The 26,160-nt window shown below is 37.8% G+C and overlaps 1 protein-coding gene across 4 annotated transcripts in view; it reads left to right on the forward strand.

Annotated features, from left to right (window-relative positions):
* LOC115223618 (WD repeat-containing protein 13) overlaps positions 1 to 26,160 on the forward strand; it is a 234,336-nt gene that overhangs the window by 123,703 nt on the left and 84,473 nt on the right. For 3 of the 4 annotated variants that reach the window (XM_036512345.1, XM_036512346.1, XM_036512347.1), the window contains 2 exons: positions 10,811 to 10,938; positions 26,011 to 26,049. In XM_036512345.1, coding sequence (XP_036368238.1) covers positions 10,811 to 10,938; positions 26,011 to 26,049 — 167 coding nt within the window. The remainder of the gene's footprint in view (positions 1 to 10,810; positions 10,939 to 26,010; positions 26,050 to 26,160) is intronic. The other variant, XM_029794275.2, reaches the window with a different exon arrangement.

The raw sequence follows: 26,160 nt of genomic DNA on the forward strand, positions 1-26,160 counted from the left end.
ATAAGATGTACTCAGGTCATTCTGAAAGTATATATGTATATAATAAAAGGATTGAAACCAACTTCCACCAAAAAAAAAAAAAAAAAAAAAGACAACACTAGAGGGACAAGTGTCTTGACAAATGTTATGTATGTATGTGTGAGTGTGTGTGTCTCCTTGTTTCAGTATCGTGTGCGTGTTGTAAATGAGTCTCATTCGTTTCCAGTAATCTTTGGAAACATGTCTAGCCATAGGGAAACAGGTAAGGGCTGGCGACAGGAAAGGCACTTAGCTGTAGAAAAGTTGCCTCAATAAATTTCACTTGGCTTGTGTAAACTGAGAAATGGAAAAGTGGAAGTTAGTTAAAATGATCTGCTTGGTTCAATTTCACTTCTAGGATAAAAAAAAAATTTCCAAGAAATGTGTCTCGTCTTGGGGAAACAAAGAAAAACAACATTGCTGTAGACTATCATCCTATCCCATACAAAGAATTATTTTTCAACTACTCACCACCATAGGAATCAGAGAAATGCATTGACCCCAGGAGATAACTGTTGATATCCACATAAGGATACATACTCTATGATCTCAACAGCTGGTGCCCATAAAAGGATAGGCACACTATAGTGAACGTGAGACATTTGACGAGAGTAATTACAAAATGTCATGATCTATCACACATTGTAATTATCATTGTAAAGTGCCTCGTGCTCTGTGATAATTTTGTATTTATCAAGGTAGAGTATCTGATGTTTTTAATTAGTATGGTAAGCTGTCTTGTATGTGTAGTTACCATGGTAAAGTGTTTGATATCTGTACTTTTTTTTTCTTTATGTCTTTGTTTTTGTTGATTAGCATCATAGAATATCTCACACACTGTCATTTGAATGGTAATCTGGTAAATCTCTTTCGCATTTTTCAAATCACTTCAGGTTGGTTGTGCAATGTATTTATGTGTGTGTATGTATGTAGCTAAGTGTGTGTGTGTGTGTGTGTGCATATGTAGTAACTGAAAAAAGAAAAATTGTATATATGTATGCCTGTGTGTGTTGCTCCAGCATGGCTGAAGTTAAATAATAGAAACTAGTAAAGATAAAGATAAATGGTATTTGTGTGTGTGTGTGTCAGGAGGACCTGTCGAGCACTGGGGGTTGAGGTAATTGACTTGTCCTGTCACGGACATGGCAACCTCTTCAATGTTTGTTCAATGGTAAAACTTACCCAGCACACTTTGTAAAGTGGTTGGTGATAGAAAGGACATCCAATGAGCATCATCATCATCAGCATCATTTAACATTCATTGTCCATGCTGGCATGGGTTGGACAGTTTGACCAGAGCTGCAATCGGATGGGGGATGCCTGAGATCCTAGAAGACACAGACAGACAGAACGGATTTTATATATACATATATACATATATATATATATATATATATATACATATATATATATATGTATATGATGAACTTTTATACAGTTTCTGTCTTCTCAGTCTCAAGGCATTGGTCAGTCTGAGACTATAGTACATGGTGCTGTACATTGGGTCTGAACCTGAAACCACGTGATTGCAAGGTGAACTTCTTAACCACATACTTATGCTTGTGTGTGCCTGAATGGGTTTTTTCTTCCTGAAATATCACTCCCATCATACATACAGTCATGATTCTATTCTGAAATCTCATATATTTGCATGGTTGTATCATGTCAAAAATTCCCACTCCCCTTTGGTTCCTGAAAAATTATGATATTGGAGTCTAATAAAACTCGGGCATGAGTAGGCTGGCGATAAGTGAAAATTCATGTTTACTTTGATGCCTATATGAACCTTCATTTATGTAATTGCTCTGTTTATATAGTGATTAGAATTTATTATTTTATATACACATACACACACATGCACACGTACTCATACAGACACGTAGGCAGTAGGCAAGTATGTTTTCTAAGAAAATAGATGTTCATATAGATAATTAGTTTCCTGGTTAGATATAAAAATTACATGATATTTGATTAAGTATTCCTAAACCTTGGACCTTCGCAGTCAGATGTTTAGGTACTTAATATGGAACTTATTTGTAATTTATATCTATATTATCAACAACAGTGTTGTCAGTTATAGGTTTCCTTATCTCTACATCTATGATGGAGACAGTGACTAGGGAATGTCTGTGTCTTATTGGCAGAAAAAATACCACAAGGTATTTTCCTTTGGGAGGAATACTAGCATATTGGTTTTTTCAGTGATGTTTTGGTGGTAACCTTAATTCATGACTTTGGTGGACACCACTGCATAACCTCCATGGCCCTTGGGTACCCCTTAGTGGAGTCTACCCTTCACCGTTGTATATCTGTCTCTCTTTCTCCTTTACTTTCTCTTGTTGCTCACACATGACCATTGTCCACCTTTCTTTTCCTCATGTGCTCATCTTTCTTTTCTTTCCGAGCTGTCCTAAAGACTGGATGTATCCTGTCTCTCTCTTCTATCTTTTCTCTTGTCAAAGAAAATATTTCTTCAGCATTTGCCATTTTACCCTCATTCTGGTCTAACGACCCTCTATGTTTGTTTTCCTTCAGTTTCTTTGTATGTCTCCGCTGTCCTGTTTTTGTTCCCAACTTTAACCCTCCATAAATCCCAAATTTTATTTTGGTACATATAGGAGCAACTGTCTTCAAAGACTCATATTGTCGTTCAGTGCTCGAAATGGTTGTTTACTGTTGGTGATGTCCTGTACCCATATATGCATATATATATATATATATATATATATATATATATATAATATATATATATATATATATATATAGTTAATCCAAACAAGAAAGCACAAAAAAACACAACAACGCAAGGACGTGGAACAAATATAGTATTATTGGACGCTCAGGAAAGAAGGAGGGTTTAACATTTTGAGCGGAGCTCTTCATCGGAAACATAGAAGGAAAGATCCAGAGAAGGGCAGACAGAGGAAAAAAAATCGCCAATGGTACACATGTGGTCACATATATATACACATTTATATACATATATATATATATATATACACATATACATATATATACACATGCACATATATATACATATACACACACATACATACACAAACACACACACATACACACACACACACACACATATAAGGTTGATGCAAAAAGGCATCAAAATTTTTTTTTCAATTTACAGGGAGACGCCTTCCTATTCTATTCATATTCCTAAGAAAGCATTGTATGCGAAATTTGGGGTTGAAAAAGAGAAAATTAGAGGTTGCTACCAAGCTTTAAGAATAAATATATATCAGTTTGTGCTCAAAAATATTATTTTGTTGATATTTTCGCTGGAATGGGCTTGATATGTACTTAGTTAACCTAGTTTCAAACAAAAAACCGATGACATTCTAGGCTATAGTACGTAGTGAGATACAGTGTATGTCATGTTAGATTTTTTTTATGTGGAAGTTTCCCCCCAGTATTCCCCCTGAATTGGATGCCAATCCATTGCAGTGTTTACTCATTCACAGCTGAGTGGACTGGAGCAGCATAAAATGAGGTGTTTTACTCAAGAATCCAATGCACTGCCTGGCCTGGGAATTGAAGCCACAATCTTGCAATCTTGAGTGCAACTTCCTAGCTACCAAGCTCCAAACCTTCACTCACACACAAGATTCTGTACAGTTTTTATTTGTTCCACTGAGGTTGACTTTGCCTGTCATCCTTCTAGGGTTGATAAATTAAGTATCAGTCAAATACTCAGGGTCGATGTAACTGACTTAATCCCTCGCACCAAATTTCAGGCCTTGTGCCTATAGTAGAAAGGATTTTTATTATTATTAATGTGCCAAGCTGGCAGAATTGTTAGCTCACAGTACAAAATGCTTAGCAGTATTTCATCCATCTTTACATTCTAAGTTCAAATTCCAGCAAGGTTGACGTTGCCTTTCATTTTTTTTTGAGGTTGATAAAATAAGCACCAGTGGAGCACTGGTATTCTTAGGTTGAAAAATTTGTAATTCTTTGGAGTGTTTTTGCTAGATTTATTTTGCCTCTTATTGATTTTAAGAACATCAATGCACAGTTAATATAAGGTCATTAATGTTATATAATATATTGTATTGTATTCAAGACTAATTATTTCTCATATTTGTGGTAGTAATTGGGATGATAAATTGGTATGGATGGGGTTAATAAGGGCATCCAGCTGTAAGAACCCTGCCAAAACAGACAGTGAAGCCTAGTGCAGTCTTCTGCCTAGCCAGCCCCTGTCAAACTGTCTAACCCATGCCATCTTGAAAAATGGACATTAAATAATGATGATGATGAAGCAGGGGGGCAGTTAATGTAGGAAAACGTGAAGAAACACGTGTCGAAAGCCCTTGAAGGCATTGCTCCAGTATGGCTGCAATCAAATGAGGAAAACCTATAAATGAATAACAGAATGATTACAGGTGTTTGCTACACCGTATCATTATCACCCGCTTGAGATATGAGAGAGTAATGTTGATTATCTGTGTAAATTGCTATAAATAGAAGAGCAGGTAGAAAGGTTTGCGTTGTTATCAGAGAGCAAAAATGTCTGTGTTGTTAGTAATAACAGGCTAAATACAAACACGGAAATGCTCTTCTTCTTTTCCTTTAGTCGATACCCCCAAATTATTTATCTTTGTATGTGTGTGTGTGGGTTTTCTTTAACCCTTTCACTACCAACTCATCTGAGAGTAACTCTGTTTTGAAGTATTCACCATCATCATGTCCATTTTTGTCCATTTTTTTCAATTCTTGCATGAGTCAGAGCTTACTGAGGCTGATTTTATACAGCTGGATGCTCTTCCTGTTGCCAACCCTCATCTGTTTCCCAGCAAGGTAATATTTTCCCCTGGCCGGACACATTTTCACAGAATATTAGAAATGAATGACACTGCTTGTATGACAGTGACACTCATTTACAACTGTTGAGTGATGTCAAGACACAGATGCAAACATATAAACACCCATACATATATCCATACACGTACAACAAGCTTCCATCTATCAAATTCACTCACGAGACCTTGTTTGGCTTGGGGCCATAATAGAAGACACTTGCCCAAGGTGCTACACAGTGGGACTGAACCCAAAACCATGTGCTTTGGGAGCAGATGTCTTAACTCCACAGCCACACCTGTGCTTGTAGGTCCTAGCTATACCTGCTTATGTTTAAACTTGGAATCTCTCTCCATAATTCCATGTAAAGACCTCTTATTTAGTTACGTTCCAAAATATCAGGTTAAAAATTACAAAGTAGTACAACTAAATCCTTTTAAGTTGTTGATTATTTTCAAAATTAATTGGAGCTCAGTGGCATATTCATCATCAGTGTGACCACAAAACGGTTTAATGTGATCAGGCATTGAAGTAAGTTTGATCTTTTATCAAATACATGTTTCAGTCGTTATGTTGCAGACATACCGGGGAATTGCCTTTCAGGGTTTTCGTTGAATAGATTGTCCCTGGTATTTATCTTTCATGTTCAATATTTATTCTGTCAATATCTTTTGCCCAGCCACTAAGTTATGATGATGTAAACAAACCAACACTGGTTGTCATGTTTTGTGTGGGATAAGCACAAGACACACCCACTTATAAATGTGTGTGTGTGTGTATGATGAGCTTCCATACAGTTTTCGTCTACCAAAATTCACTCACATGCCATTGGTCATCCTAGGGCAATAGTAGAAGTCACTTGCCCCAGATGGTGTACAGTAGGACTGAACCTGAAAGCACTTGTCCCAAAGCGAGCGTCTTAACCACATGGCCATGTTTGTGCCTGGGCCTGCAGAGAGGGAGAGAGAGAGAGATGCTAAGGGGATTTGAACTCCTGACCACATACTCTCATTACTGCTTTCAATACCAACCCTATATGGGTTGACTAAGCATGGGATGAAACATTTTGTCTTGTTTGTTCTGGTTCACTGTGCTCCAAGTTCAAATCCTACCCAGGGTAAACTCTGGTTTCAGCTGTCGTAGCTGTCTGGTGGCTTTCTTCTGTTGTTTGGATTCTAAGCCAATCTTTTGCAAGAAATAGCACACCAATCTTGCTGGAAAACTGCACCATTCAGTTCAATAGGGGGTGAGGCTGTGTGCCATCCTTTGACAAGAACCTCATCAAGCAAAGCCTGGTATTTGGCTTTCTTCTGTTGGTGAGAAATGTCAAATCTGTTCTCCCAGGGCATTCTGAGTTCAGCCACGATAAATGTTTTTGTGCTCCTTAATATCATAAACATATTTTCTGCCACAACACATCAACACAAGATAAATTGACCTTTAACAGGAGAAGTAAAAAAACAAAACAAAGAGAAAATCTGTTTTGCTTCAGTTTTGTCTATTTCTTACATTATGTAGCATTGACCTCTCTGCCTCCCACTCTCTTCTCCCCCCCCTCTCTCTTGTTGCCTCTTTTCTCCTATCTCTGCTATTGCTAATACTCTTCTATTATATCTAGTATAAATGGCTCCCACCTCGTCTCTCTCTCTTTCCAGCCAGTGAGTGAGTTAATAAATCAGTTCATCTGAACCGTTTGTGTAGTTCAGTGCCCCCACTTTTACTGGATGATCTTTTGCAAACACCCCTTCTCTGACCTCCTCATGCGGTTGCTGGGATATTCCCCTGAAGAGTTTAGTGAGGAAAAAATTGACCCCAGTGTTTATTCTTTTTATGTCTAATACTTATTTATTCTGTCAGTCGCTTTTGCTGAACTGCTAAGTTATTACTATGTAAACAACACCAGTTGTGAAACAGTAATGAGTGGCAAACATGGGCACAAAGACCCACACACGATGGGCTTCGACACAGTTTTTGTCAGCAAAATTCACACACAAAGCATATCATCAACTCACAGCTATAGTAGAAGACCCTTGCCCAAAGTACTGTGCAGTGGAACTGAACTTGAAACCATGCGGTTGCAAAGCAAACTTTCAAACCAGACAGCCATCCCTGCACTTAAATGTTAATGAAGTTGTGTTTAAAATATAAATATTGTGGCACCTTGGGCAAGTGTCTTCTACTATAGCCGACCAAAGCCTTGTGAGTGGATTTGGTAGACGGAAACTGAAAGAAGCCCTTCGTATACATGTGTATGTGTGTGTGTATATATGTATATATATATATATATATATATGTGTGTGTGTGTGTATATATGTGTGTGTGTGTGTATATATATGTGTGTGTGTGTGTATATATATGTATATATATATGTGGTGTGTGTGTATATATATGTAATATATATATATAATATATATGTGTGTGTGTGTGTATATATGTGTGTGTGTGTGTGTATATATATGTGTGTGTGTGGTGTGTATATATGTATATATATATGTGTGTGTGTGTGTGTATATATATGTATATATATATATATATATTGTGTGTGTGTGTGTGTGTATATATATGTATATATATATATATATATATATATGTGTGTGTATATGTGTTTGTGTGGCTGTGTTTGTCCCCCAGCATTGCTTGACAACCAATGCTTGTGTGTTTACATCCCCGTAACTTAGCAGTTCAGCAAAAGAGACCAATAGAATAAGTCCTGGGGTCGATTTGCTCGACTAAAGAGTAAAAGAGTATTGTACCTAGTCTGAATATTCCATTTGTAAGAAAATCCACTATTCCTCTAAACACTCAACACCCACTGGGTATTTTTGTGTGCTCTCAATACCACATGGGGTGTTACTACCCAAGTCAAAACCCCCTGTTGCTTGACCCACTAGAAATAGCAGCCAAATAGCTATCGTGAAACTCTGCTAGTAATTTTTTTTTTTTCAGTGTATCAATAATGTGTTTTATCTGGATAAAAGATGGGATGGTCATAACTGGAATGTCTTTGATTATATGTCAGCTATATCAAGATTGTTGTATTATTTCTTTTTCCCATCCTGGTTTAGGTTCAATGACTACATCTCTTTGTATGTGAAGCTGTGGTATAGCTGGATGTTGGTGGTGATTGTGGTGGTGGTGGGGGGAAGGTCAGTCTACCTTAGGCAACTCTTCAAGGGTGGAGGTGGCTCACCTTGGGCAATGCTTTTATGAGAGTGGCACACACTCTAGCTGTGCCACTGATGTCTAGAACTATACCATGACATGTGTCCTTCCATTTTTAAAACAGTAGGGTATCATTTGAGGGTGATTTGGCTGTCATTTTTTGCAGGTTAATCAGCAGTGTAGAGGCTCTCTCTCATTGTCTTGTTCATTTATTGACGATATTGAGCTGATGTTTGGAACGTAACTGAAGCAAAGTTTGCAACATACTTATGATTAGCCCTTTGTATTCAGATTACTCTGTCGAGTGTAATATATATTTATTTATAGTGTTTTGAATTTAAACATGCATTATCTTGTAGCTTCAAGATTTCAATGATGTCACTGTTTATTTACATTGTCCCAGTCTGTTCAGCTGGCAAAAATGAGTTGTACCTGGATTTCAAAAGGCCAGCCTTGTCACATTCAGTGCATGACACTGAATCTCTCTTAGAATTATGTTAACGGCGCATGTGTTTGCGGGGTGCTCAGCCATTTGTGCATTAATTTCATGTGCTGGTTGATCCATTGATCAGATCAACTGGAACCCTCATCGTCGTAACCAATGGAGTGCTTATGTAAGAATGACATTGTAGGATAGGTGTGAGAGGCTGGCTCTAGTTGGTTTAAATGTAAACCGATAGAATATTTTGGGCTGGATCTGGCCAGTTTAAATGCTAAAGTGTTAAGTAGTTATCAAAGAACCAGAGGCATTTTCAGGTGGGTTGGATTGATATCAGAAGGGTTAATCAGCAGACGTTCCAGTTTTAATTTTTTAAGTTCTGTGTACAGTTCTCATTTCATGTATTTCCTGTTTGCACATCTAATGTTAATTATCTCCGTTTGAGTGTGTGCTTGCAATGCTGTAGTAATACTTTTCGTACATCTCTCAAATAGCTTACCTTTCACTAAATCAATCCGTTTCTTTCTCCTTCATCACATACTAATGATAGACATTACTGGAACCAATTTTGGATTGATGACTAGAAGAACTGGAGCACCGACAGAACTTAAATCATGTATTTCTCTTCTCTCTCTCCCTTTCTCTCTCTCTCTCTCTCTAATTCTTTCTTACAACCTCTAATCTCATTTGCATTAAAATCTTTACAGTTAATTCCTAATCACATACTAATATTTCTACCGTTGTCCATATTATAACATATCAAAAATGTGGAAATAATCACAAAAATACAAAAAAAAAAACAAGCATAAAAAAAGCCCACAAACCATTTTGCAAAAACAAAAATAAATGGTAAAACAGAGATTGAAACTGGAAACTGAAGCTGTTAAGAATGTCTGTGGAGTCTTGCATCTTAATTCCATGAATTCTGCATTTGGCTTTAATAATCTGTTTCATTAATTAATGTAACTTGAAACATAAGCTGTTGCGGAAGTGTCACTGTCCTACAAAATGTCTTATGCGGTTTAACTAGCATCTGTTAACATGTACTTTAAGATCAAATGAAGAAGCCTGTAAGTGGTTGCATGGACTTCTAGAAATAGCTACCATGTCTTCCTTGAATTACACTCTACTGACTTGAAATGAGAGAAATGTGTTGGATAATGCAGAATGAGGCGATTGGGTGCAGCTGTTTTGATGGTGATGATTTGGCACAGCTGACGGGTTTGGCAATTGTACTTTTTGGCACTGGAGCAAACACACGCACAGAAATATACACATAGAGGTAGAGCAGGAAAAGGAGAGAGAGAGAGAGAGAGAGAGAAAGAGAGAGAGAGACAGAGACAGAGAGATGTTGCAGTCTATTAATTGAACACAATTGACATAAACACTTTGCCTCTCTTCATACACACAATTTTACATAGACAGAATTTTAGTTGACTGAATTGACCCCAGTACTTAATTTTTTTTTTAAGCCTGGTTTTAATTATATCAGTTTCTTTTGCCAAACTGCTAAGTTATGGGAGCAGAAACAGCTCAACACTGGTTGTTGAATAGTGGGGAGGGTCAAACACCTGCACACACACACACACACACATACACACACACATGAGTTTTCTTTCAGTTTTCATCTACCAAATCCATTCATGTGGCTTTTGTCAGCCTGAGGCTATAGTATAAAAACACTTGTCCAAGATGCCATTAAGTGGGACTGAACCCAGAACAATGTGGTTAGGAAGCAGATTCCTTTTGAATACAGTTCATATTCTACAAGTCAACCACATTTTACTGCAGTAAAATCTTAGTAGTTGTTTCACTGTGTCATTGTTTTATTAAGTTGCTGTTTAACCCCAGGTTCTCTCTGGTTGAGCAGACGAGTAAGTGATCAGTAGTATTCAGCTCATTCTGTTTTTTAGAGATATCTCAGATGACTTTCATCAACATGTCCTTCTCTTTTTCAAGATGGTAGTGCGTAATTTTAAGGAGATTTGACTGCTGTTTTTTTACTGCAGTCAAATCTCTACATCATGCTTGGTTGACCAGATACACCATTAGAAGCATTTGGGACCATTTTATCCTCTTAGAGCTTTCTCAGATGACATTAACATCTGTATTTTGCCTTTCTTCAAGATGGCAGTTTTTGATTTGAGAGAGATCTGACTGCTGTTTCTAACAGGTTGAACAACCACATACAACAGACTTCTTCATTAACTCATGTCTTTATTAATTATTTCAAGTAGGCAAATTTGCTCTGTTTCTGATCTTTATTTGTTTAGCTGATGAGAAAATTTGAAAATCTTTTCCTTTGTGTCACTAAAAAAAAAAGGTTGGGTTAACCTTGTTGAATATATGTTATTAATATATTGTTGTTTTCCATTGTAGAGCCTGGATTCTGGTGGACCTGTCAGCAGGAAGCAATGGCACCAGTTAAAGCATGTCTACGACAGTTCAATGAAACATATTTATGACAGTATCGAATTGGTACCATCAAGTGTAGCAGAGGCCAGTAGGTAAGTGAATGTTCCATTGTGGTCTCAGATAGTTCCACCTTTATTGGTCTTCTTTACCTTTCGTCTTTCAGAAATCACTGAAATATTTCCTGTGGGCAGAGATCAGAGAAAATATTGTGCTGCATTCCATTGCATTTTTTTACATTCTGAGCTCAAACCTTGTGAATAACAGCTTCACTTTTTATCTTCTGTGGTCAGTAAAATAAAGTACTAATCAAGTTTTGGGATGTGATGACCTCACCAGTCCCCGTGCCATGTAAAAAGCACCCATTCCACTCTCTAGAGTGGTTGGCATTAAGAAGAGCATCCAGCTGTAAAAACCATACTAGAGCTGAAAGTGGAGCTTCGTGCAGTCTCCAGGCTTGCCAGTTCCTATCAAACCATCCAACTCATGCCAGCATTGAAGACAGACATTAAATGATGATGATGTATGTATACACACACATTGGATACTATGTCCCTTCCCTCTGACCTTGTTTCCATGATAAAAACCATTATAGTTGATTGAAACCTTTCAAGGTGGTGCTCCAGCCTGACCAGAGTCTAATGGCTAAAACAAGTTAAAAACCATAAAAGACGGAAAAGTCGGTAATGGTTGTTTCTTGATTTTCTGGCTGTCCTCGTGTTCTTTAATGTACTCAATATGTTTGTTAAAGTGTAACTCTAACACAATAACTGCAATGGTTCAGTTAGTAACAAATGATTTAGTAAGTGTTATTGAGTTAAATCAATTCATTATTCATGGTTGGGGCCCGATTCACCAATCAAAGAGAGATTTTGTAACTTTTGTGAAGATACTAACCCACCTGAAACCACTTTTGGTTCTCCAAGCAAGAAAATGAAGAGTAATTTTCTCATTCTAACATTTTCATATTTATATGAAACCTCTCCTCTTCTATCATTATATACAATAATAATAATCATTATCATCATTTGATGTCTGAATTCTATGCTGGCATGGATTGGACAGTTTGGTAGGATCTGACTGGCCAGAGGCCTGCATGAGGCTCCCATGTCTGCACTGGCAAGATTTCTATGGCTGGATGCTCCTTCTAACACCTACCACTTAACAGGGTGTACTGGGTGATTTTATCATGCCACCAGCATGAATGAGACCCCCAAGTAAGTTGCAGGACCAGACCTCCACCCTTGAGATAGTGGGGATGCAGAATTGAAGGAGGTAACAAATGTCTTGTGGTAGAAAAGGGACAAATGATTGTGGAAAAGAGGTGTCAGGGCATAAATTCAAGGTGCAAGAAGGTCCCTAGTTAATCATGTTCCTTATACCAGCTTAGTATTAATTATCAGTGTAAGGCAGCAAGCTGGCAGAAATGTTAGCATGCTGAGTAAAAATGCTTAGTGGCATTTCATCTATCTTTACTGTCTGAGTTCAAATTCCACCCAGGGCAGCTTTGCCTTTCATCCTTTTGGGGGTTGATAAAATAGGTACCAGTTGAGCTCTGGGGTCAATGTAATTAATTTGCCTTGTATGCCGAAATTGCTGGTCTTGTGCCAAAACTTAAAACCAAAATAATTCTTTTCTACTATAGGCACAAGGCCTGAAATTTGGTTGGGGGGAAATGGATAGCCAATTACATTAACCCCAGTGTTCAACTGGTACTTATTTTATTGACCCTGAAAGGATGAAAGGCAAAGTCGACCCCCAACAGCATTTGAATGCAGAATGTAAAGACGGATGAAATACCCCAACAGTATTTCACCTGGCATTCTAATGATTCTACCTGTTACTTCTCTCACTCATTGTCATCACATATCATCCACTCTCAAAAGATGGAATATCAAGGATCACCAACTTGGTCTTTCTTGTACTGCCTTTATTTATTCAAAGTTTGTCCAATTCTTGATATCGTTCATCCATATAATTTTTGATTTCTTTTCTCTTTCCCCCATTCATTTTGCTTTCTATAAACAGTCTCTGTAAACCATTTTTTTTTTTTACTAATTAAATGTCTGAAATATTTCAGTTTTCTCTCTTTGTTGGTATCTAATAAAATGTTCTTAGTTTTTGGTATTCTTAGTACTTCATCATTGATTTTTGTGTTCTGTCCATAATATTCTTAAATGTCTTCTGTGTGTCCACATCTCAAAGACCTGTAATCTATACACTGGTACTTTTTGTTAATGTCAATGTTTTAGATCTATGTAGTACAGTAGACCATACATAATACTTTAATAATCTTTTTTTCTTTTTGTAATATTAATGATTTTTGATGTTAGTACAGTTTAATACCAGCATCAAATGTTTTTATTTAAATCTCTCCTTTACCATTTTCAAATTAATTGCAACATGGACAAAGTAATTTCATTGGAAATATGGTGATGAGAAGGTTAACATGAGGGACGTGAGAGTGTTTGGTAATGAGACAATTCACACTTTATAACTCTTTCAATGCCAACCCACTTCAGGCCAACCACACTGAAGTGCTTATGTTCAAAATTAAAACTGATCTCATTAAAATTAAGTTCAGTTAGTCAATAGCAGTATAGTTATTCATAACAACTCTGAATTGGTGCTGTTGTTATTGCTGTCTTAGGTTATTAAGGAAGTCTTGTTACTTTTCATAATTTGTTAGCAATTTCTAAGGGAAAATGTAATCTTCCAAACTCTGGAAATTTCAAGGGGAGTTGAACTAACCTGTACTTCTTGCTGCTGAAGGCCCTGTGATTTTACCAGGGGAACTATTTTTACAACAAGTCTAAATATATCTTTTTTCTTTTACTTGTTTCAGTCTCTAGACTGTGGCCATACTGGGGTAGTGCCTTGAAGAATTTTAGTCAAACAAATCAATTCCAGTAGTTTTTTGAAGCCCGGTACTTACTCTATCAGTCTCTTTGTGTTTGTCCCCACACCACCACTTGTCATCTGGTGTTGGTGTGTTTACATCCCTGTGACTTAGCAGTTCAGCAAAAAGAGACCAATAAAACAAGAACCAGGCTTTAAAAAGAGAAAAATAATGGCATCGATTCATTCAACTACAGTTCTTCAGGGCAGTGCTCCAGCACGGTCACAGTCCAATAAAAGATAGAATATTCAGTAACTCATCTTCTATCTTTTACTTGTTTCAGTCATTGGACTGCGGCCATGCTGGGGCATCACCTCGAAGGGGTTAGTTTAAAAATAAACCCAATGCCAGTACTTATTGTTTTTAAAAGTCTGCTACCTATTTTATTGATCCCTTCTGCTGAGCTGCTTAGTTACAAGAATGTAAACAAACCAACACTGGTTGTCAAGTAGTGGTGGCAAACAAGCACACATACACACACACACACATACACACACACACAATGGGCTTCCTCACAGTTTCCATCTACCAGATTCACTCATAAGGCATTAGTTGGCCTGTAGAGGATACTTGCTCTAAGTACTGTGCAGAGAGATTGAATTGAACCTGCAAACACTTGGTTGCAAAGTCAGCTTCTCAACCACACAGCCATGCCTGCACCCATGTCATCTTAATTTAATTAAAATTTTAACAAGAATTTTGCACCTCATTATTAATTAAATTTTTTTTAAATGCTCCAAATATTAAAAAAGGTGAAATTTCTTGCTGGAGTTTACTTCATACTTCCGTTCCTTTAAAATGATTTCAAAGTGCATAGCTGGAAAATTACTTTTCACTAAAATTCTCTCTTTCATGCACATTGTTGATGTTGTTGTTGCGGCTGCTGCTGTTATTTTTCAGCCCTAATTAAGCCCTGATTGGACAGATTTTTGATCAAAGCTATTCATTTCATCTTAATTTTAAAAATGATTTACATGGATTACACTAACCGATGTGCCTGTGTCTGTTTTTAATACAGTAAGGTGTGAGTTTGAAAGAGATTTAGCTGCTATTTCTACCAGATTGAGTGACCACATAGAGGCTCTTTCATTGGCTCATCTCATACATAGGTTATAATTGTGTGTGTGTATGTGTAAATATATGTGTGTGCGCATATACATATATACATGTGCAGACATGGACTGGCTGGTAAGAAGCTTGCTTCCTAACCAAATGGTTTTGGCTTCAGTACCACCATGTGGCACCTTGGGCAAGTGTTTTCTACAATAGCCCCAGGCCGACAAAAGTGAGTAGATATGATTGAGTGAGACTGAGAGAAGCCTGTTGTATTCATATATATGTATGTTTATATATTTATGTATGTGTGTTCTTGTGTTTGTCACCCACCACTGCTTGAAGACCCTGTGTCTGGCACCATGCAACACAAACAGAAGAACCTAGTCATGGCTGTCAGCCAATTTCTGCAAGCACATCACCCCTAACATCTGGCTACCTAACTCTTCAGACTGTAACCCCCTTGCTTATTATGTGTGGGACACAGTTGAGTGAGAGAACAACAAAACTCCTTGTAGCACCAAAGATGAACTGAAGGCAAGGATTATGGCAACATTCACCAACTTGAACAAGGAGACCATCCAGAAGAGTTGTAGGTGATTCCAAAGTTGTCTGGAGGTCGTGGTTGAAGCCAATGGCGATTTTATTGAATAAATTCACTCCTTAGTATTTCAGGATATTTTTATGTCATTTTGGTGAATATATCTGTTAAAATGAGATGTCAGCATTATTTTCGTGTTTGCGTAATTTAGACAACAGTTTATTCACTGCATCCTCTGTGTGTGTGTGTGTGTGTATAGAAAGAGAGAGAGAGAGATAGAATGATAGGTAGGTATGTGTGTATGTATAAAACAGATAGTTTGGTAGTTTCGCCAGTAAGTGTTCCGATAATTCAATCAACTGAAACTAACTATGAATCAATTTATTAGCACGTAAGTGGCTGAATATTCCAAGCACAATCACCATTAATGAAGTCATTTGCCAGACTCAGTATGACTCACACACACACACACACACACACACACACACACACACACACACACACACACAGTGTGTGATACCGTTTCCTTGAGGTTCCCTCTCTTGTTTCTGGTCACTAAGTGCAATGACATCCGTGTATGCGTAACAGGGTGGACAGACCTGATTATTAGTGGGTTATTGATTAACACATTTCATCTGAGTAGAAATTAGTAAATTTGATATTTATAACCTCACATTAGCCTTTGCTCCCTCTGCCACCACCACTTCACATAATTATGGTCTCCCATAAATCACATCTTTTTCTTTTTTATTTTGGTTCCTAATTATGTAGTCAATAAAAGGTCAGTGTCCTAAATACGAATGCATTCACACAGTATTGTGAAATATTTTGTTGAGTTTGAATATGGTTGTAATATGTATCAAGGTATGAAGGTGGCAAGCTGGCAGCATCTTTAGCATGCCAGGCAAAATGTTTAACCATACAGCCACTCCTGTTCCCATATACGTGTGTGTGTGTGTGTGTGTATATATCATCATAATCATCATTTAACGGCTGCTTTCCATGCTAGAATGGATTGGATGGCTTGGCTTGACAGGAGCTGGCAAGCAAGAAGTCTGTGCCAAGCCTCAACCATGTGCATTGACATGTTTTTTTTTTAATGGCTGGATGCCCTTCCTATCTGTGTTTTGTCATGGAGAAAATTTCTTACTGTTGACAAGTATATATTTTTATATGTATATGTGTGTGTCTTGTAAATCATTAAAGTAGTTGGCATTAGGAAGCGCATCCAGTCACAAAAACCCATGTCAAGGCAATTAGTGGAGCTTGGTGCAGTTTTCTTGTTTGCCAGCTCCTGTCAAACCATCCAACCCATTCCGGCATGGAAAACAGATGCTAAATGATGATGATGATATATATATATATAGGCACAGGTGTGATTGTGTGGTTAAGAAGCTTGCTAGGGTTCAGTCCCACTGTGCAATACCTTGCAAAAATATATAGCCTCAAGCCAACTAAATTCTTGTGAGTGAATTTAGTAACTTGGTTCATGGAAACTCAAAGAAACCCCTCAATAAATAAATTAGCAGTCCATGGCAGTAAAATGGAAAAATTTTTAGTGTTGGAGAGGATGCTTTGTGATATGTGTTCCTGCTGTTTAAGTTCTGAGTTCAAATTCCACTTATTATCACCATCCTCTTTGTGCTGAAAAACAAAGTCCTTCGATATCCAGCTAGCAATGATATATTAGGGGTTATGTGGTCGCAGAAATTGTCTGACAGCCATGACTGGGTTCTCCTGCTTGTGTAGCATGGTGCAGAGTCCTGTTGCCAGACATAGGGTCTTCCAGCAGCCACCCTCTTGAGTTCATTTGAGAAATACTTTGACTGCATATAAAAAAAAAACTCATCAAAGCTGCTCAAAGTGGATTACTAGCATTGGAGGGGAAAAAAAGTTGCCACCATTAAGAGAATTGTCCATTAATTGAATTAATATCCATGTGCATCACAGCTGGAGTTTATCTAGTGATGATGAACAAGTAAGTTTTACTGCTGATTAATTGGCAGCCAATCTACTGAAGAAGACAGAATAAATGATTTTAGAACAACTGTACCATAGTTGGATTGGCATTTTAAAGATGGAGTAAAAAGATCTCATGACTCTTTGCCTCGAACCTGCAATCCAGAAAGCTATTGTAATTTCTACAGTTAGCAATTGATGTACATGCAAGCTGTGGAGGCTACAGACAAAAAAATCTGTGTAAGTTAACATTATATATTCCAATATTGAAATAGACTTCTGTGTGTACCTTATCTAGATAAATCTAAAAGTCATATAACTTGATATTTCCATATATTGGTATGATGGCAGTTCTTCATGTGTGCAGATCATGATGAAGAATGGCAAGTCTTAAAGTGGCTATGTAAACCAATCTTTGACATAGTTGCCTTTCTAAACCTTATATAATTAGACCTACCCAAAAATAGAAGGTAAAAAAATATTCCATACCAAACTTTTAAAGAGATATTTCTCATCAGAAATTTGTTATGACTGTTCAATTTTTTTCTTTTTTAGGAATGAAATTCCTTGTAGGGTTTTAATTAGACTTTTAGGTAATGAAATTTAAATTTATGTATCTCAGTTTTCCTGCCTGATAGGAATAGCTATGAAATCTTTCAGGAATGTTAATGACATCTTATCTTGAAGATTATCATTTATTTACTCAATACCAAGAAACCAGAGCTTCAGAGCTAAACATTTGCCCTTAAGAGATACATACATTACAGTTTAACCCTTTTGTTACCATATCTCTGTTGAAATACACTGGTTGAAAGCACATAGCTCAGTGGTTAGAGTAGCGGGCTCACAATCATGAGGTAGTGAGTTTGATTCTTGGACTGGGCTGTGTGTTGTGAACAAGACATTTTATTTCATGTTGTTGCTGTTCACTCTGCTGTCGAAATGAGTTGTGATGTCACTGATGCCAAGCTGTATTGGCCTTTGCTTTTCCCTTGACTAACATCAGTGGTATGGAGACAGGGGAGGCTGGTATGCATGTGCAACTGCTGGTCTTTCATAAACAACCTTGCCAGGACTTGTTCCCCAGAGGGGAACTTTCTAGGTGCAATCCCATGGTCATTTATGACCAAAGGGGATTTTTACTCTGTCTCAAACATGAAATTTAAGATGAAGTTTGTATCATAGAGCCAGAGGTGGTCTTTGGCAGTTTGGTGTCAAAAGGCTTAACACTAAAAAATCAGAGCTAAACATTGGTCCTTAAATGATACATCACATTACAATTTAAGTGATTGCTCTACAAGCCTTTAATGGAACATGAAGTTGGGTGGGATGTATGAAAGGGTGGGGCCTTTCCAGAAGTGTAGGGTCAGTAACAGTTAGGTAAAGTTACCTTCTCAAGTCATGCCAACTCATAAGGGCTAGTTTCCATGGCATATGAATTCCCCACCTGGATGGGATGCCAGTCCTTTGCAGGATTACTCATTTTTGCCAGCCAAGGGACAGGAGCAATATGAAATGAGGTGTTTTGTTCAAGAATACAATGCATCACCTGGTCCAGGATTTGAAACCACAATCTTACAATCATGAGTCCAACACCCTAACCACTAAGCCATGCACCTCCACCTATAGGGTCAGTGTCATCATGCAAGTGACCAAGGGTCATTGCTGTAAGGAGAAGAGTAAGTGAGGACTTGTGAGCAGAAGGACGACTAGCTCTTTTGCTTTGGGATGAATGTGGTGGCTGTACAAGCTCAAGGAATTTACTGCTGGGTTCTGACCAGAGATTGGGTGGGTGGAGCTTCCATGAATGTCTCTCGTCTGGATGGGATTGACGATATGAGAGGACCTGTGAAGTAGGTAAGCTGTCCTTTTTCCTTTAGGTCCAACAGAAGTTCCTACAAACTTAAAACTTACTCTCAACTGTGAACCCAGCAGATTATCTCTGGATCTCTCGTGATTTCCACCTTAAATATTTCTCCTCCAGCTCTGCTTCATTTTCTGCTCTGGGGCCTTACACAACTGTGGAAAATGCTGTTTGTTTGTTTGTTTGTTGTTGCTGCTGCTGCTGTTTTTTTTTTCTTGTGTGTATATGTTGTGATTTTATTCAATAACTGCAGTTTCATTGAACAACCTTTGATCAATGATTGATTGTATCTGTCCAGAACTGTCTATAAATCAGGTCAGATGCTTCCATTTCAAGAATTCAAAAGACATTCATTACTGTCTTTTGTGCCAACCCCACTACTATCCCCATCATCACCACCACCACCACCACCCTAGCCCCTCAAATATGTTTACTGAGCTGAATAATTGTGTAGTTTGTACCAGAATACAAGTTTTTATTTTGTTTGTAGTTTCATGTTGGCTCTCAGCCAACTAACTTAGAAATCAAAGACAATCCAACTGTGACCATCCTATTTTTTTAGTCAGATATACTGTATCTAGGACTATATATTCATATGCATTCTTTTTACTTATTTAAGGCTGCAGAATGTGTTTTGAAGGAGATTTGACTACTTTTTCTAGCAGTTTGGGTGACTCTTCCATGGGTCAGTCATAGCTGTGATCGTTTTCTTGTTCTTTTCTTTTCCAATCATATTATCTTGGTCTGGATGAAGGTGTTCTATCTCTGCCTTGCACCAAGAGGAAAAAAAGACAACTGGGCCTGGTGATGAGTGCAGGGCTTGGTGGTGTTGGATGCAATGTGGATGCAGAAACACTGAGCAAAATAGTACAAGGCTATGAGGTGTTAGATATAGGGGAGGTTATGAGAGGGGAGAAAGTGGGTGGGTCAAGCACTTCGATTGGTGGTGATTGTTATTTAGCCCCAGATTAGTCCATTGAGTTACTCATGGTTGAAATCTTTCTACCCATGGCCATTCCATTGAATATTAGAAACTACCATGTACAATGTGTGTGGATGTGTTTTTGTTAAGATTTGTAGGTTGTCATTTGCAAGAGATTTGACTGCTATTTCTAGCAGATCAACTAACAGTGTAGAACGGGGGTTCTCAACCATTTTTTGTCTATGGACCCCCTTTGATTACTATTTTAAATTTCTATTCCATGTTTTAAAATTAGATATTTCTTTCAAAATTTTTATTTTGCTTTTCCCTATTTCACTAGTGTGGGTTTACAATGGCACTCTCTTTGAGAACATGCTTCAATGGCCTGGAATATATTAAGCTATGCAAAACATTAGAGACAGAAACCTAGCTATTTCTTGCAATAAATACCTCATTATCCTCATGTTGCTGCAGTTCACTCAGCTGTTGAGATGGTGGAGTTGCTATTTCTACCCTTTTGAATGACCATGTAGAGGTTTCTTTGTTGGTTTGTGTGGATGTTAAGTTAGATCAGTGGTTCTCAACCATTTTTCTTTTGGCCTATGGAACCCCTTTGATTCCTGTTTTACTGGACCCTCATACCCATTCAATGTTTAAAAAATCCTATTACATTTTTATAATTAAATACCATTAAGAATTGTGTAGAAAGATTGTTAGAATATTTTGTGTATTGTAGAAGTACAGCCAATTCATTAAACATTAATTTTAACAGCAAGATCTTATATGGGCCCTCAAGGGTCATGTGGGCCCTTGTTGAGAATCACTGAGTTAGGTGGTAGATTTTGTTAGTTCAGGGCAATAAAGACCATTGTAAGTAGCTGCCACTCAATTGGATGTAGTTCAAAATGTGTGTGTGTGTGTGTGTGGCTTCTGCACTTTCTCAGCTATGTGAGGCACAAAGTTTACAAGTTTATGGCATCTTAGAATGTTTTACCAAGTTACATCTTTTCTAATCTTCTTCTTTGTGCTGATTAAATAAAAAGAGGAAGGAAATGGAAAAGGGACGGAGATGGGATGTTATGTTCTACATGACACAGAGGCACAATAGTCTCTATTGTGTGTGTGTGTTAGGTCTGAACTGATAACTAAACTATCTGATATCTTTTTGATCTCAGCAGATTCCACAAACACTTGAAAGCAAACCATCTCTAAGTACTGTCTCTCTCTCTCTCTCTCTCTCTCTCTCTCTCTCTCTCTCTCTCTCTCTCTCTCTCTCTCTCTCCGTCTCTCTCTCATCATTAAATGGACTACTTCATTCATGGGCTGGCTTAGAAATTTGAGAAATCATGACTAACATAAGACTTTAATATAATACTGAAACGTAATACTTTAACATGTTGCTTTTATATAGACCTAAACATGTGACTTTAAGTATAAATCTTCAAATATAACTCATAAAACTTTTAAACAAAAGTCTTCAAGTTGAAGCTATTTGACTTTAAAAGGAGATTTCACTATAAAGCATTCATGCGAAACTTTAACGATAATCCTATAAGATTGTTATATTAAACGGTCATACAACACTGTCACAAGATACTGTTACATAACACTATCACAAGATACTGTTACATACGAGGGGCGTTCAATAAGTAATGCCCCTGACTCACTTCTCATAGCAGTAGAGCAACAAGACTTGGCACAGTTATTAGTCTTTTTCTACATAGGAACCACCCAGAGTTACGCATTTCTCCCATCATTTGATGCAGCTCTGGAGACCGTTTTTGTAGAGGATCCCAGCTTGGTCCTCCAACCACGACGTGACTTCAGAAATCAAGGCTGTATCATCTGGGAAACGCTTTCCTTTCAAAAACAACCTCATGGCTGGGAAGAGGTGAAAATCAGAGAGTGCAAGGTCAGGAGAGTTGGGAGATGGGGGAGGAGTTCATAGCCGCACGCCTGTGCTTCTGATCTGGCAACACGTGAGTTGTGGACCGGAGCGTTGTCCCGCATGAGGAGGATGCCTTTGCTGATCTTGCCCCGCCTCTTGATTTTGATAGCTTCTCTTAATTTCCTCAAAAGTGAAGCATAATAGGCTCCTGTAATTGTGGAACCCTTTGCCAGGAAACCTGTCATCACTATTCCGTCCTGGTCCCAGAAGACTGTGAGCATGACCTTACTAGCGGAGGGTTGCACCCTTGCCTTCTTTGGAGGAGGTGAGTCACGGTGCTTCCACTGCATTGACTGGACTTTGGTCTCTAGATCATAGTGATGGACCCAGGTTTCATCCTGGGTAATCAGTCTTTTGAAAAATTTTGACACATCTTCTTGGCACATCTCCAAATTCATCCTCGAGCACTCAACGCGTTCTTGCTTCTGGAAAGGTATGAGCAACTTGGGAATCCATCTGGCAGACAACTTTTGCATATGCAAATGGTCATGAATGATAGTTTCCACTGACCTGGTACTAATCTTGACCTCATGGGCTATTTGGCGAATAGTTATGCGTCGATCTTCCAAAATGGCAGCCTCAACTTGACGGACAGATGCCTCATCAATGGCAGAAAGGGGGCAACCAGATCTGGGAGCTGTTTCCACAGAGTTCCGACCATGTTTGAATTCACGATGCCAGCGTTTTACAAGGTCATATGATGGGGCATCATTACCATAAGTTACTTTCATTTCATCAAAAGTCTCCCGTGGTGTGCGTCCTTTCAAATACAAAAACCGGATCACTGCTCGACACTCAACAGGCTCCATTTCACACTTGACTCAGTTCAAACACCTGTAAATCAGAAACCACAATTAGTTCAGAGCTGTAATTTGCCACTTAATCCATAGAGATAGAAATGATTTCACATGCAAAATTCCAGCTAGATCAAACAACTGCATATGGGTCAGAGGCATTACTTATTGATCGTCCCTCGTAACACTGTTACAAGATACTGTTACATAACACTATCTCAAAATACTGACACACCAGACTGTTGCATGAGACTGTCTTACACAAGTTGCATAATACTGTTGCGTGACACCGACACAAAACCGTCACAGAAGTCTGTCACGTAACATTATCATGCAACACTGTCACACAAAACTGTTGCAAAAGACTGTCACACAAGTCTGTCACATTACACTGTTGTATAACATAGTCACACAAAGCTCAAACAGCACTGACACACAAGGCTGACACACAAACAGGCATCTACATCACATTATGTTGTCGTTCTGTCATATTATTCATCAAAAGGTTATTAATATTGATATAATATAATGTATAAAGTTTATTAATATTAATAGGTGGTGAGTTGGCAGAATTGTTACCATGCTGGGCAAAATACTTAGTGGCATTTCGTCCATGTTAACATTCTGGGTTCAAATTCTGCCGAGGTCGTTTTTGCCTTTCATCCTTTCAGAGTTGATAAAATAAGTACCAGTTGCATACTGGGGTTGATGTAATCAACTTGCTTCCTCCTTGAAATTGCTTGCGTTGTGTCAGAATTTGAAATCAATATAAATATAATATAATAATATAATGTTTATTAATGCAAATACAATAATCTGATGCAAATGTATTACACCTCAACTGCATTGGCGTTGGCGCCAAGCAGTGATGGTCTGGCTGTTTGATTGCTTTCTTTATGATAATTAATAATTAGTTTTGTTTGTAATCAACATATTAATTAGAACAGAATAATTCAAATTTATTTTCATAAGATATGTTTTGTTTTCATCCTTTTAATTCTTAGAAACAGTTTTTTTTTACTATATTGATTAATTATATTAATCTAAATTCTGAATTATTACAAGGTTTTAGTTGATTAGCAAATACATTTAATTGTAAATCTAAAATATGTTTAGCGAGATGTATTTTGTCGCTGTTTGCTACTTACCTTTCAAGCTGTTTGATATGAGTTGATTGATTTATTGAAATTAACAAAAACAATTATTGAAAAATTATTTGAAACTGTTAACACACTAATATAGATATACATACACTGTACCTTCTAGTATTTGCATCAGTATTCATTTGAGGCAGCTCTGGCCAATGAGTTGAGGCACCTCTGGCCAACGAGTTCCCCATGGCCCACATGAATGCTGCATGATGGACAACAGTCAGCTGCAGTCGAGGCTGTAATGGACACCCATTCCTGGCTCCATTGTCAAAGACCGTAGATGCCGGGGCCCAGTTGTGCTTCCACATCCACCTTTACCATTGCTAGCCATGTCTTCAGTTGTCCTCAAGTTCATTTGCACCAGCCTGGGACTGGAGCCCGGTTGACCATCTTGTGAATGAATTTCCCTGGAGGCTGACGTAAAGCATAGCCAAGCCACCTTAGATGTCTTACGAGTAGAACTTGTTGCAGCATTGTCATATTTCAGGGCTCAAAATGAAGTCCAATGGGCTGGCTTTCTGGTTATTTGTCTGTCTGTCTGTGTGTGTTTTATACGTGTCATTGCTTCTACTGATTTGTTACTTAGCTAATTTTAACCATTAGTGCCAACATTGCTGGATGGTTAAGTTTACATGGCAATCCTGTGGCTCTGGTTTGATCCCACAGCACAAAACCTTGGTCAAGCGTTTCCTACCATCTCATTTGGTTCAAGCTAATTCTCATCCAATAAGACTATATCTGTTCTTACGTGGTCAGATTCGATTGTTTACCCAATTTAATGCCACTAACTGGTCCTTTGGGTGTCTTTCTTTGACAGGGCTCTGCTCTTTCGGAAGCATTCAGGCTTGGTATCTGTTCTCTGATTTAAGGACAACCTCTTCCCCACCGCCCCAATTTCTTAATGTATTCCTTTCTACTACATCAACCCCAGCAGCTGTGATTTCTTCATCCTTTCTTCACTCCCTTCTCTCCACTCCTACCAGTATCAGAGACCTAATAAAAGGTCGCAGCCATTGCCCTTCCTCTTCTAACTAAGAGCCATACCCTCTCCCATCCACTAATTCTCTGATTCCAACCATCATTACCATTTTCTGGTGTCAGGTTCCATGCATGACTGTCATGGCAGCACCAATATTTCTAAATTGTTCACAAAAAAAAAGGAAAAAAAAACCAAAATAGCAGACAAACAGACACATTCTGTGTGAATCAAACTTCCGTTCCAGAGAATTCTCATTACATTATTCTTGATATTTTCCTGAGAACAATTACATTGAAATAGTTTCGACGCTATTTGGTATTAAAAGTGGTTTACCGTTTTTCTTTTGTGTATTTTTTTTCCCTTTCTTGCTTTTCTTTTTCTTTCTTTTTCCTAAAATTTACATTGCACTTTGACATTTTACTAGGATTTTTGGTAATGTTTTGGAATATTTCGTTTTAGATGCTATCCACTTACACTGGTTGTGTAATGATAATGTCGATAGTGGTGGGGGTGGTTGCAACAATGATGCAATTATTATCATTATTATTGATTTCAAATCCTGCTGAGGTCACTTTTACCTTTCATCCTTTCAGAGTCAATAAAATAAGTACCAGTTGAACACTGGGGTCAATGCAAATGATTTACTCCTTCTCCCAAAATTTTGGGCTATGTACCTATAGTAAAAAAGATTATTATTATTATTATTATTATTACTACTACTACTGTTGTTAATTCTGTCAAGATTGACAATGCCTTTCATCTTTTGGCAGGGATGGGGGTGGGGATCGATAAAATAAGCACTAGTTGAGCATTAGGGTTGATGTAATCAACTTGTCTATCCTCCAAGATTGCTGGCGTTGTGCCAAAATTTGAAACCATTATTATTATTATTGATTTCAAATCCTGCAGAAGTTGACTTTGCCTTCCATTATTATCATTATTGTCATTATTATTATTATCATCATCACCACCACCACCACCGCAACTATCATCATCATCATTCTTAGATTCTGACTGTGTTGTATTTTTTTCTCAATGACTTTGATTTGAATTTCAGTTTTGCACCTATATTTGAACAGCCTGATTGTGAGGAGAGGTAGGTTTTACGTTACCTCCCACTCCCATAAACAGTTACCACCCTCCCATGTTTCATCACCACCAATTTATCTTTTCTTGTCTTTTTCACATAACATACATTTATATATCT

This window comes from Octopus sinensis, linkage group LG23 (genome assembly GCF_006345805.1).
Source record: "Octopus sinensis linkage group LG23, ASM634580v1, whole genome shotgun sequence".
Taxonomy (NCBI): Eukaryota; Metazoa; Mollusca; class Cephalopoda; order Octopoda; family Octopodidae; genus Octopus; species Octopus sinensis.